The 14,787-nt window shown below is 38.8% G+C and overlaps 1 protein-coding gene across 1 annotated transcript; it reads right to left on the bottom strand.

The window, feature by feature from the left end:
* Window positions 1–11: 11 nt before the first annotated feature.
* kif9 (kinesin family member 9) lies at window positions 12–8,231 on the bottom strand. The gene is made up of 20 exons (XM_041961798.1): window positions 8,136–8,231; window positions 6,529–6,700; window positions 6,327–6,433; window positions 5,998–6,228; window positions 5,617–5,700; window positions 5,438–5,530; window positions 5,051–5,198; window positions 4,246–4,310; window positions 4,078–4,155; window positions 3,878–3,946; window positions 3,459–3,563; window positions 3,301–3,356; window positions 3,093–3,180; window positions 2,817–2,947; window positions 1,588–1,767; window positions 1,247–1,455; window positions 815–994; window positions 615–694; window positions 272–352; window positions 12–98 (listed from the first exon to the last, which is right to left on the bottom strand). Exons 1-20 carry the CDS (start codon window positions 8,229–8,231, stop codon window positions 12–14), a joined length of 2,340 nt encoding a protein of 779 aa, XP_041817732.1.
* Between the last annotated feature and the right edge of the window lie 6,556 nt (window positions 8,232–14,787).

Raw genomic sequence — 14,787 nt, 5'->3', positions numbered from 1 at the left:
ATAAAACTCACTTAGGTAACAGGTAGAATTGGAGGAAGTCTTCTCTGTCCAGATGAGTTTCTCTGTGCTGAAGTAAAGACCAGTGCCGTGCTGTTCCTCTGCAGAGACAGAAAAATCAAATGGTTTAATTGTTGATTAATATATCTTTACTTAACTGTGGTTTTAATTGAAATAGAGAAATGTTGAAGTGAGGTGACATGACCAAATGAGTAAAGACCTTTGCCATCATTCACTTCATGTTTATGACTGAATAAGCTGAATAAACACCCACCGTTTTCAGTGTTCTGTAGCGGGCGCTGTAGAAGGACCCGGAGCTGGGGTGGTCAGCAAGAAGCTGCTCCTCCGCATCCTCCTGAGATCAGAGGGGAAGTAGATGATACCACAATTTTGTCACAACTTTTCCAACACACATCAATTGAAAATGATTTGCTCTCCATTGCTTGCAGCTGAGCTGGACGTGGAAACACAATTCCTTGTATAAATGAGCCTTGCACCTGTTCTTTACTTGGTGTGAAGGTGTTTCTTTACAGCCAGGATTTTCTTTACAGAAAACTATGCAGACAAATTATTGACCTTTTACATGAGAGATGCACTGTTGCAAATGTGAAACTCACTTCTCTGAGGGCCTTCTCCATTGTTATTTCTAGCTCCTCCTCAGGTACCAGGAAAGACTTCTCATACCACGTCTCAAAATCTGGGACACAAACGAGCAGTTGATTATTTTCTCTGAGCTTTCTAGGGCATCAATTGTTTCAGCTATGAGAGCTCTAAACTATGAGGGAAGAAGCAGATACAAGATATTTGGAGAACTGACCAGAGAACAGGCGCACTCGGCACTGATCCACAAGGTGTTGACAGTAGTTGACCTCTGCCTTGATGTCATGCAGCACCTCATATCTCTGCCTGTACAGGGCCTTCAGCTCCCTCAGCTGCATCAATAACGTGGCATCTGGCTCTTCCAGCAGCGGCTTCTCTGCCATAACCAAATACTGACCTTCATACAAAAACACACAATGGAACCCTCAAATCTCAGAAAAGTTTTGGCAGGACCATCAATACACACCCGCGATGTGCAGGCCAGTTCTGACTGTTTCAACACAAAGACCATCATCACACATTTTTGTCTGTGCTTCCAGATAAATATTATTTTTGGTTTAACAACAAAACATTTAGTGCACACATACGAAAGGTCAAAGCAAATCAAAGCATCTACCACTTTATTTGATGATACAGACATTGGGAGTACCTTGGCCTTCTCTCAGCTCCTTGTGCTGCTGTATGGTGGCCGCGGTGCGGTCGATCTTCCTCTTGACGGCGTTGACCTCCTCAGTGAGCTGTCGAAGAAGACTGTGGCGTTCCAGCAGCACAGCTTTGTTCTCCTTAAAGATGCGGTTGATCTTACTGCCTTGTCCCGCTTTAAAATCCTCAAAGGCCTCTTCTTTAGGGGGAGGAGAGCTGAGCATAGACAGCAAGTTTTTCAGTGGCAAGGGTATAAAACAGCACTGTGCACATTTTATTTATAGCACAACCGAAGATATCTGAGCTGACCATTTCATAGATGAGACTATATTCATACAATACACTTACCCAGGGTGGGAGGGTTCGTTGCCAGGCGGTTGTGATTCCTGTGTGTCCTGGCTCTCACTGTCTGGTTCTTGTGACTCGTGTTCCCTCTCAGGCGTCTGGACAGAATTCAGCTTTGATTTGGAGGCACTCTCCAAACGCTTCCTTGAAAGCGGACTCCCCTCTCCCTGTGTCTTATTTTGGCTGGATAATCACATTGAGTGTGCCGTTATGAAAACAAACTAGTCTACTGAACTTAGTCCAGCTCTGCACTCACTCAGTACAAAATCAATCAGGCAGAGGCAGACCCAATTACACATTGATCTAATCAGGCTGATAACTGAACCAGGTTTGATTTTATTTAGTCTATAAGGTCTGTCTAATGTGTTTTTATAATTAATTTAATTGTCTATTAAACTCTAGAGAGTGGTCTCAAACCCAATATTTATAGTGCAACAAGGTTTATTGTTATTATTATTACTTATTTTTGGAAGATAATCATGCTAAAAATTATGAAACGACACTTCGAATAATGCCTTTGGGGCTTATAACCATGAAGTATAATGTTGTCATGGAGTTTGTTAGTTGTGGGCGACAACTTGTAGCTAATGAGCTTTTTTATGTTTACATTTTGGCAAACTGGCACAATTAAAAATATGCAAATTAGCTTTTAGCAGTTTTGGTTTGCAGTGTACTCAAGGATGTCCATAAAACTCTCATTGGATACTGTGATACAGAATAAAACTCAAAAAGTGTGATATTGCAGGCAAGTTCTCACTTATAAAGAGTATATGACAGAGAAAGATTGATTTTTGGTGCTAACTGCAGTATTTGGGTTTAAGTGTGATAATGTCATCCATAAGCTGTGTGTCACAGCATCTGCTGCTGCTCCAGCTGTTATCAACTGTGTTGATAAGTGGACAAATCAATGGGCCAAACTACAATAACTAACTTCCTGTTGTTTTAAGAACATCTGCATGAACCCGTTCCTTTCACCTTCAAAAGTTTCTTTGCTTCATGTCTCTCGTTCTGCGCCCTCCAGGGGAGGTGTGCCTCACGGTTTATAACCCTGGTCTACTGCATCCCAGAGAGCGGTCTACAATCACTTCAATGTTTCAATGAAAAGTTTTGTTTTACAAAAATGTTCGTTTCTGCTAAACATTAGACCTACATTTGGGGAAAATGAAACTATTTGTACTGTTATGACACATCTAAAGACAATTTACTGGCTTCACTCTAAAATGTTCACTCACCACTGTTTTTCCCGAGACTTCTTCGTTTTGGCTTTGGTCGAACTTGGGCGATGAGCATTTTTCAGTGACTGAGCAGGAACCCCAAAGCTGCCAGTCTCCACATCCTCAGTGCTGTCTCCGGTGTCCCACTCCTAAAGTGTTCACAAAGCAACACCTTATCAAAGCTCAGTCACAACAAGCTGTTCACAAAACAGTCACTGTTACAGCTGACAAACAGAAACACAACTGCCGTTTCCATGAGGTGCCCTGGTATCAGTGACTCAGATGTTGACTGACCTTGATAGCAGCTATGTTAGCACTTTGGTCTTTCTCCACCAAGTTGCAGGTCTGGCAGAGCTGAGCCTTCACCTTCTGCTCCTGCTCCCTGTTTCCACATGTAAATAAACATGCTGAATACCCCACCATTAACAAACAAAGCCTTGTTCCAAGTGTAGTCTAAATCAATACTGCACGCTGTAGATTTGAAACAGTACATAATACTCACTGCACAGCAAGCTTGAACTGGGCGAACACTGCCTGGACCTGCCTGATACTTATGATCTGTAATTAGATGCCATGCGGAGAGAAATTTAAAGTCTTCAAAGGACAATTCCAAAATAAATTTTGGTGTGGCAGAGCAAGTATTAATAGTTGTGTTCTCACACTGATTTCCTCCAGGCTTCCCTCTAAGTACCTCTGAACCTGACTGTGGATCTCAGCCAGCTGCGCTTCAGACAACGACTCGTACGTGATGCTTGACCGGTTTGCCTGGTGAAGGGTGAATGATGAATAAAAGCCATTTAAATTTTGATATGAACCAGCTGAAATGTGTTAAAATAAACATTAGAAAGTTCTATGCTTTTATACAAGTGGAATTACAGATTTTTCTTTTTTAAATAAAAATAAAGTCATGGGAGGTTTAGAATTGGCACACATTTACTTCTGAATACTGGATGAGTGACACCTTGATCCCATTAAAACGTGAATGTTGTGCTGTTCAGTAACAGCAAACCAGGTCAATAATCTAACACACTGCTATGAAATGTATGCTGTCTCACCATTTTCCTGCTAGCTCTACTCACCAGTGTATTGCAGATGGACAGTTCCTCTTTCAGCATCTGGACATCCTTCTGAAGTTTCTTGATCTGAGCCTGATCACATCAGTAAATTTCATGAGCTCACACAGAGAGTACAACACAATGCAAACTGTAAACAAAAATAATACATATGTTTACCTACATATGACAGTAGTATTTGTGTCATATTTCGTATGTGAACTCACAGCTGGATCCATGTGTTCATTAACAGCAGGGTCAGTATGGACACACTTCATTCTGCTGGCAAAACGCAGAGTAGAGAGCTGCAAAGAACATGAATCATCATCCTGAGCTGAAATTACACCATGTATAGTTAGAAAGAGACAGCTTTCTGTTGGGTATCATATCCTTACTGTTTCTTCTATCTGTGCAGCCTCACCATAGATGTTGGCCACAAGCACAGTGTTGCAGTTCCCTCCTACAGAAACAGACAAATGCATTATGTTTTGCGTCTCAAGTGCCAACTTGTTATCAGATCTCAATTCTGCGCTCTATGTGCACACATACACATACATCATTTCCATTTCCATCGTTTTTAACCAGCCGCCCAACAGTAATAGCCAAACCGCTGGGAGAAACAGACAGGTTTTTTACAAAAAGAAAGAAATAACTTCATTTATAACATTTCAAACTCATGAGAAGGCTCAAATAGTTAAGAATCTGTCATAGACAAAGCTTTGAATGTTTCTCTTAACTCAACAACTCTCTAAATTGCACAATTTTTTAAAGGGAGTCTGGTGATATTGTGGTTTAACGATGAAATGAAACATGGTGCTCATCTTGGCAGGTAAGAGAGCCCAGACACATGATTTGCATTACAGTGAAGCAAAAGGAAATCAGACAGCGTGCTTCATGTGAACTTAAACAGAGGATGTCAGTAGAGTAAGCAATCCTTCAGTGTGGCCCAGAACACATTCACATACACACTGCTCACAGAATGTGGCCAGACACAACTTAGACCACCCCCGAATATGGTCTGAGCGATCAGATCTCAATGCATCCTCAATGCGTCTAAGGTGCCTTCACACCTGTACTTAGAGCTGTTCACTAGCCATCGGATCACCTAATATGCACGTTAATTCCAGGTGTAAACTGGGCTTAAGACTACCAGAAACCAGTCAGCAGCATTGTTAAGAACCAAAAGCCTGGCAGTCTCACCTAGAGAGTCCTTGAGGGCATGTGTGAGTTTACTCTGTCTGAAAGGAACATGGTCTCTATAACGGTCTGCCAGGGCCAGGATGGCCTGCTCCAGGAAAGACAAGGACTTATTGATGTATACAGCCTCCTTTAGCATCTGGCCCTCTGACTGGAGGAAGAGGAAGGTGACATGAAGTGGGAAAAGGTTATGTGACATGACAAACTGTACAGAAAGGCTATTGTTTTTCTTCATGTTGTTGGAGGGTCAAAGCACTAAAATGGAACGTTTAAAAGGAAATTTACATAGCCACACATGCACTGTATGGTGACAACATCTCACCTCGACTTTTCCTCACTAAAACAGTGTTTTGCAAGCTGTGAAGTGAAGGCAGACATTCTCAAACTCACCTCAGTCTTTCCCAGCCTCTCTGACCCTGCCAAATCCACCAGATTCAGTTTGGAAGTGACATACTTGGCGTCAGACAGAGTCCGTGAGCGAGACTGTGAATGAGAGGACAGTTTGTCCTACTTCACATCGCATGCAGAAGAATACATGTTTGAGCCCATACAGGTGACTGGACTCATACCTCTATATGCACAGTGAAGATACAGTGGGACCTGGAGGAGTTCCTGTTCAAGGCATGACATCCAATAATGCGATTCATCTCACCCTGAGTAATGAAAGAACAGCTTTATCAAGCTTCAATTTTCATTTAAATCAACAATAAAATCGTGGAAATTACACTGCACCCATCCTAGTTAACCAATGTTGATTACAGAGCAAAATAACTAAATTGCCACAAAATAAAAAGCAAATTATATTAAAATTGCCACTTACAGCTTTATTCACATCTCCTGAGGAATAGGTCATATAGACTTCAATTATGACTTAAATTTTACATTTCTAGTATATAAATATTCCTTCAAGTTGGACAGCGTTTCACAGCAGTAAACCTCAGACCACACACCTCAAACAGCAGGTGGAGAGCCTCCTCTTCGCTGTGGACAGGGTGAAGAGACAGACCTCTGATGAACACCCCTCTGCCCGGCTCCTCCATCACCACCATACCGTGAGGAGACGGGTGTGGACAGCCTCGCAGCGATGACAGCAAGTCCACCAGAGTCTCATTGTAGATCTCCAGGTACGACAGATGCACAGTGAAGACATGCTCTGTCCTTTTCCCCATCTCCAGAAACACCTGAAAACCATGTTTAAGATAAAAAACAAAAGATATTAATCTAAAGTGGAGCAGTCAGGGTGTTTCAGAGGCAAACATTTTCACATGACGTGTGTTACCTCCTGAAGGGCCCGAGGAATGATGCCTCTCTGCTTGTATGATTCTGTGGATCCTGTCATGGTGTAGGTCTTTCCTGCGCCTGTCTGTCCAAAACACATCACAGTGCCTGAAAAACACACAACAGAAGACTGAAAATACGACACACAAAACACTAATTTCTTGGAGGATAAATGTTAGTTTTATGTAGATAAACAAATATACCATTATAACCATCCAGTGCTCCCAGTACCACCCGTTGGCACACTCGGGTATAAAACTCCTCCTGGGACACATCCTGCAGGACGCCTTCCAGCCGGAATGACCAGGAGCTCAACTGACTTTTCCTTGAATCCTGGGGCTTCCTGGAGATTTTCCTGTGATAGATGTTCACTGTCTGAAGACAAAAAAAAAGAACTTTTGAGTGTACACTACCAATTATTTTCAAGCACAAAAACTAATGCATTTATTGAAATTATGCCACAGGGAATCCGCTGTGCTGTGTCAGGTTCCGAGACCAGATATTAAATGAACATTTGAAGTGTGATGCAATTTGTACTGGATAGCTGAAACGGCAAAGGCTGCTTCCTCTTTCATTTATTCATTTATCAATTACATTAGCAGATAAGGTTGTAAAACAGGTAAATCTGGCAAAGATGTTAATGTTTGAAGTTCACTTACCCAGTACGGATATGGTGTAGTTCTTAGCCACTGAACAGTGAGACAGTTCAATAACTATCACTAATTCAGTGACTATTAACCTACTTTCTCCCTGTTTATCTCCATTTGATATCAATATAGAGACAAGTAGTTGTAAGAGAGAAGTCTTCATGAAGGCAGGATTTATTGCAGTGCTGTTGTATTAGACTGCATTAATTTCAACTAGGTATAGCCAATAAACTGGCAAAAAAACAAATCACATCTTAGATGTGGCTAAAATGTGTCCCGCTTTTTACTGTGCTCCATTAACATTCACATTATCCAATCATTCAGATCTGTACATTAATAAGATCATCAGTTTAACCGACAAGCATTTCTGGTGCTGACTAGCAAGGGTCGAAAGGTTTAATTGACAAGTCGACTAATCGTGCACATCCCTTCTGGAAACACTACCATTTTTGCCTTGTAAATTAAAAAATAAATAAAAAATAAAAAGACTGATTGATAATAAGAATGGCTCTAAATATATTTTCTGTCATTTGACTACTACCAAAAATCAACTCCCTTTGTCAGCTATAGCAGCAAGCCACATAGAAACTTAGTAAAACTCTGATGTAATACATTAATGAGGGCTTCACTAACTGTCCCAGTCCTGGTGACAGGTAGCAGGGCCCCGGAACCAGACACTTAATGTCAGCTAAATGGAGTGCATCCATAATTAATCCAATTTCACTGTGGCCTTTCAAAGATAGAAAAGCATGTCCACATAAGTCATCCAGTAACCTTGGATTCAAAGTAAGGTTAGGTATGAACTGGCTACTTTGTTGCTAATTATAATGATTATAATTATTTGTGCTTGTTATATGGTGTTGAAACACTTAGAGAAAACAAGCTAGTTGTCTGAAAAACACACCTGTTCAATCACATTTAACCAGTTTTCACCAGTTAAGCAGTTTTATACTACAGACGCCATAACTGCTTTGACTCGCAAAAGACCAAAATCACTTGTGCTTGCTGGGCAAAGACGGCTAACGTTAGCTTAAAGTTCAGTGTTTTAACAACAAAAACCCACAAAAATCAACGTTGAAATCACCTGGAGGTCTTACGATGTCTTAATTTGGAACTTAATAGCAGTTATTGGCAACGGTTATCAGATACGAAGATCCGGTTACCTGTCCGTCTGGGAGACATTCAATGAGGTCTTGGGCGAAGTTCGCTGTTGGTTTGATGCGGACAAACACTCCGACCTCCCTGTTGTGAGGCTTCATAGCACCTCTGTCGCGACAACAGCATAAAACTCAAGTCTACCGCCTCACAACTTACAAATACATCAAATAAATCCACTGCTACTCCAGTGTTAACTTTTCCGATATGAACGGGCCATTTCAGCTCCTTTCACCTTTTGTGGTTTTCATTCAGCGCCATGGCAACGACCGCGACCGCGCGCGCACAGTATGGCAAAGTGACAAAGCGCGTGCCCGCATCGTTCCACCTGACTCCAGTCAATGAATTAACTTAATTATAAAGTCACTCATTACTCTCAACGTGGAATATACAGTTCACAACAATAATTAAAAGATACACTTATATTATATATTATACCACGTATTCCCTATTTGTGGAGTCTGCTAAATTATAGGTGATTTTATTTTATTTTAAACTAAACAACCACACAACCACTGAAACTGCATTTCAGTCCTGTACAATGACAACAGAGCTGGACCTTGAAACCACTTATATATTCTGCATTTGAGACAGCTATTGGGTTTATAAATTTATTACTCTCATAAGAATTTTAACAATAAAAAAGTATAAATCTAAAAGTTAAGAGTGAAAAGTGATTAAAGTTGTTTTTAATATTCTGTCTTTATATCATGCGACTAACTTCATAAATTATCTAACATTTTTTTGAATTAATATGAATTCCATGCAGTGATTAAAGATGGCCCATTGAGTTTTCTTGTGAACCAAGAAATGACATTTACATTCAGAGCTGCGCATCAAAAAGCATTGCATGTATCCTTGACATTTACCATAGCATGGGTGTTGAATGCATTTCCTTCATCATAAAACATTTCCAAAGGCAAGTTTCTAAGTATTGAAAACCTGCAATGTCAGCATGGATGCTGCTAGTTTGCATTCTTCTTCACTGCTTTTTTTTGGGCACGCACATTGTTAACACATTACCTTCTCCTGTTCATCATTGGATCATTGGCAGGACTGTGCATTGTGTCACCCATTTTTGGCCACTTAGTAGCAGAAAACTTCAAAACAAGCAATGAATATGAAGATTTGTGCTGTTTTAGTTATGGTTTGGGCTCCACCATCCCCACCATCAAAAATATCTGTGGTTTTATCTTACAGATGTTCAAACATGTTTACAGCTGGTTACACAACAGTCCTCACCAAGGCTCCACCCACTGCAATGGACACTATTAAGTAGGTGTCTGTGCAGAGAGGAGGATAATCTATGTTCAAGATGAAGGAATTCACACTACTCATTGTGCTTGGATTAATTCTCTCAGCACCAACTACAATGCAGGTAAGACTGGTGGTTTTCCCCACAATTTACTGATCTCAAAAGATATTTAAAAGGATACAAATTGTAACTGCTAACAACAATCCTGCAGTTTTTGCTTACTCTACAACATCTGTAATCTACTTTCCTCATTCTAATCTGTGACATGAAGCTCTTGTCACTTGAACGCAAATGACACTTTGCAAACCTCAGATTTCACTTTTCATTTTGATTCAATGTAATGAAAGGGCTAGAAATAAATTTTACTTCTAGAATTGATGAACAAGCTGATGAAAAGGTCTACAGCATGTAAAATGCTGTATATATGAAATGGGTTAATTTATTGATTATGTGGCTGCTGTTTCTGAAATCCAATGCCTGTGTCCTTACTGTCCAAACACTATTATGACCTTTGATTCAGGCTTTTATAGCCAGTTTCAGTGGTCAAAGGGTAGGAGAGACTGGGAACTGGAAAATGAGGCAAAATTCAATGCAACAACTATCTTAACAGTGGGTAGACTTTGTGGGAAAAGGTCAATTCACCATTTTCCAAAAGATTTTGGAGGTTCAAAGTATGGACCCTGTCAAATGGTCTCCCCTGTTCTGAAAAGTTTGATTTGCTTGTACAAAACTTTTAATTATGTCCAATTCCAATCAAATAACACATTCAGACTGAGTGTATGGTTTGTGGATGAAGGTAGTCACTTGCTTTCAAAACATTTCACCTTGTCCAACAGTCCTCAAAGTGCTTTCCAACCGTGCTAGCCGAGAAATACAAGGGTTAGACAATCAATACATGTTTGAAATCAAATGTCAATGTCCCTCTAGAGGCAGATAAACAACATCTCGAAAGAGGTGGAAAAAAAAGATGGACTTTGATATTAAAATGCAAGTGAAGCAGAGAATACTTGTGCACACGAGAACTGTAATAAACTCCACCTACTGACATGGACTGGTCTCGATATAGCAGGTGTACTGTATGTATGGTCAAGATGAGAGAGCTCATACAACTCAGTTTGATGCAAATAATTCTCACGGCACCAAATGGACCCGATGGAGGAAAATATTACATTTTAAATTGAAATATTACTGAATCTAATGTTGAAATTTAAATGTTTTACTTTGAAAACCACCTCTCTGTATCTGTGTGGTTTCATCTGTTAAAATGTAATTTTAGGGTGCACAAATTCAGACAAAATTTCATGTTACCAATATAAGAAAATAAACTATTCAAGTTTCTCAAATCCATGTAGTAATTTTGGATCAAATAGTTCAAGATGCTCAAAACCGGTGATATTCAGACAAATTAAAGACAGAAAATTCAAACTTGAACATCCACACTGCCAATAATCAATCCCATAAATATATCCAATAAGGTTACGTTTTGTGTGTGTGACCCGAGAAAGAGAAGTTGTGATGATTAAAACAATTGAAATCACTAAATCACCACTCTCACCAACCTTTAAATTTCAGCTTTTTGCTTTTGCTAGAAGTTGACAATTTATGTATTTGGTTACTTATAAAACTCAAATTGAAATGGCGTTTAAATTTTCATTTTGATACTACTCTGACACAAAACAAGTAAACTAGGAATGTATTTTTGGCGTTTACTCAAGAGTCAAACTAATCAGTAGAGCATTGAAGCATTTTCTTAGCAAAAAGCTTAATTCTTTTCATTATTCAACAGCAGTTTTTGAAATCAAATGTCAATGTCCTTTGGAGGACTTGACAAACAAAGTCAAGCCAAATGGATACAAAGCAAAGTCCAAATGTCCTTCGACTAAAGTTAAATCCCTTCAAATTTCAATTTTCAGGAGGATCTTACGGGTAGAAGACCATTGGAAAATGAGAGCGGGTTTAACAAAACAACCAACTCAACAACCAACTCAACAACGGTAGGTAGACTTTGCAGGAGAAGTGATCTTACTATTTTGGAAGTCAACGTCTCGGTAGCGTAGAAGTTTCTTGGTAATTATGTCGCCTGCACAGTTTGATTTCTTGAGCTGAAACTTGCTGGAGGAGGTGAGGGCAGCTGCTGCAGAGTGGAGAACAAATTCAAACAAACAAATGTCTCTTTACATCTGCTGACACGAGAGAACATTAATGTTGTTTTTTCAGTTTTCCTTCAATACAAGTGCATATCTACAATTTCTCTGATTTGCATGTCTTAATCTGTAACTGTTTTACCTCAACTATTTCAAACGTCGTCATTTTACCACAGAATAATGTATTTTGGCTGTATCAACATGACTTTACGTTATGTTGATACATCTGACCTAAAAAAGTGTGACCAGCCAACCCAGTGGGAGCCTACATTAGCCTCTCCTTTATTGTACTGCATATTAAACATTTTCGGACTGCTGGTCGTGTTTATAGAAGTGTTAAACATCAGCTGCAGAACCAGCATTCAGATTCAAGTTTCCCAAAAACCCAAAAAAGGGTTATTATTTTTAGCAATATTTTCAATTTCCAAGAATAAAAGAAAAAGCTGGAGTTAAAGAGTGTCTATCACACTGCTGGTATTTCTATGAAACAAGTTAATATGAATATTATTCTGCGTCTTTGTTGTAAGTCCAAAGTTGACGACCTTTCAGAAACAAGCAAATAACCAGTTATGTGTAATTGGATTAGAATCAATATGTGTATACTTTTTTATTAAAGTGCAAAACTTTTCTATTTCAGGCAACAGAGGAAGACGGAGAAAATGAGAACGTACAGGTAGGAAGACTAAACTATGGATTAAACATGATTGAGTTTTCTGGGGAGGCATGAGAAAGTTTAACAGAACACACAAATTCAGAGACAAAGTGTCAACATACAAGAGTGTGGATTTAAGATTCATTTATCATTTTATTTCACAAATTTCTAAAATGTTCACTTTTTTCACTGTGTGTAGTGCTTACAGTCAGGGTACACTTTATTTTCTACACACTGCCATTTGCTCTAGATATTCTTTTTTGTGCAATACTTTTCATTACTACTGTTTGCTATTTTATTATTATGTGTATAATTTTTTCTGCTCACTATTTTGATATTTTATTATGTATAGTTTGTTCTTTATAGTCTTATTTCACAATTTTTCACTTATTTCACTGTGTGTAATGCTGCTGCTGCACTGCAATTTCCCAGCTTGGGATAAATAAAGTATATCTATCTATCTATCTATCTATCTATCTATCTATCTATCTATCTATCTATCTAATTTTAATGAATTTATTTATTATCTGCATATCATACTCCCATTGCCCCTTAAGTGGGATGGTATCTGGAAGCCAATTGAAAACACTGTTGGGTTTGCACCACCACCACCTGCTGACACACAGGACACCAAGGTAAGAAACTGTTCAGAGCTCAAAATAAAACAAAATACATAAACAGCACCTTTAAATATTTCTGAGTTTTCATTTAATGTTGCAAGTCAACAGCATCCAATCGGAAAACTGAGCATAACTACTAATTTCTTTGATACTGTCCAATAATGTGTATGTTTCAAAAGAGGATGTGGTATTAACTACAAATATTTAAACCAGAAAGACAAAAGGATGACTCAACAGAGGGCCAAGAGTCCACAGCTCAAGGGCAATCAACCTCAAAAATAGAAAGGTTTCAGATTAGAAACTGGTTTTAATTAAATCTACACTTTTACACTAAATGTGAACATGATACAAAAAATGGTAAGCAGTAAACACCCAACAGCTGGTAGACTTTGTCTGAGTAAGCAGTTTCACATTTGCCAACAAATATACCAAGCTGGACTTTGAGATTAAACCTGAACTAAAGTACAACATTTTGTGCAGTACAGACGTGTTAACAGACTCCACCTACTCACATGGACAGTATAAAACAGGTATGAGATTGTAAGTTATGTTCAAGGCAGGAGGGCTAACATTTCTGTGTTTAGTGGGATTCATTCTCGTAGCCTGGGTAAAACACAATAGGTGGATTTTCCCAGATTACTGCCCTAAACATTATACTCTGATGTGTTACTCTAACCCACTAAATAAAGTTCAGCACTTTGCTATTTACTTTGCAATGATGTCAATCTCTTCCAACTTGATTTGTGTTATCTACATTTATCTTTCATTAATGGACAAGCTTTTTATTTCTTTTCCACAAGAATCTGTGATAAACTGGAGCATTTGTCACGCCGCTGTCTCTATGAAATAGGATTACTGATTACTTTGCTGCGTTGTTTGTAATCTAATGTCAATGACCTTGCCGAAACAGGATAAACAAAAAGGCAAAAGGATATTATGCAAACACACAATGATGTTGTAATTCAAATGCTGTATATTTCAATTTCAGGGGCCTAAAGGGGGCAGAGCGCTGCCTGATGTTATGAGGAAAGATAAACAGCCAGAGCCAACAACAGTAAGTGAAAAAAGCACCAGCAGGAGAAAGTGATTTTTTTAGAGATTTTAAAGCCCAGTCCAAGAGATCACTGAGGGGGACTGCTGTAATTAGTGTCGGCTGACTAATCGTAATTAGAGCACAGACTGAATAGGCAGGCAATTAAAACAGCATAATAATAATAGTAGGATTTTGACTAGTGATAAAAGAAAGAGAAAACACATTTTTAAACCAAAGTATTTTTTGTGTCAAAGTGAATAAAACATTAGTTAAATAAATGTTTTTTGGGACCAAAAACAGGGATTCTGCTGCCACAGTGTGCACTAACTTCATTTTCTATTTATTCACGCAAGTTTAGAAATTTTCACTATCTCTCAGAAACAAGGAGTTGCTGCAATCTGCTGACAAATGCTGTTCTTAAGTGGACTAAACCTTTATTTTTCATTCATTAGTTGTGTTTTTCTCACCTGAGGGCATTTATTTAGTTGATACATTTTCTGATTTAAATGCACAGCAGACCGACTTACCAAACCAAGACAATTAGACAGCACCGAACTAAAAAGTTAAAATCAGTAGACATCTTTAAAAGCATCTTAAATCTTATTTGTTTTCAGTGGATTTCTCTTATATACCTTGTTTCTGTGGGTTGTAAACTGAAATATGCTTGTGCTTTTATACATTTCTGTCTCTTTCATATCCCCATTTTCTTCTCTTAGGGAAATACTACATAAATGTTAGCTAGCTTGCTTGCCAATGCGCCATTGACAGAATTTAATGTAAATAGACTTATATGTTTGCAGTACAGGATTAAAACATCAGAAAGTGTCAAGAGTCTCCTCACTAACATTCGTAACACAGAGAAATTAAAGACTTCTTAAATACGACAGCTAAGCTAACACTTTAGCTCTACTTTGGTTGTGTAATTTGGTGACATCGCCTCCCCTAAACAAACCTAA

Source organism: Chelmon rostratus, chromosome 20, assembly GCF_017976325.1.
Source record: "Chelmon rostratus isolate fCheRos1 chromosome 20, fCheRos1.pri, whole genome shotgun sequence".
NCBI classification, from domain to species: domain Eukaryota; kingdom Metazoa; phylum Chordata; class Actinopteri; order Chaetodontiformes; family Chaetodontidae; genus Chelmon; species Chelmon rostratus.
The sequence above is the reverse complement of the archived record's forward strand: the minus strand, read 5'-3'. Positions and strand labels throughout refer to the sequence as shown.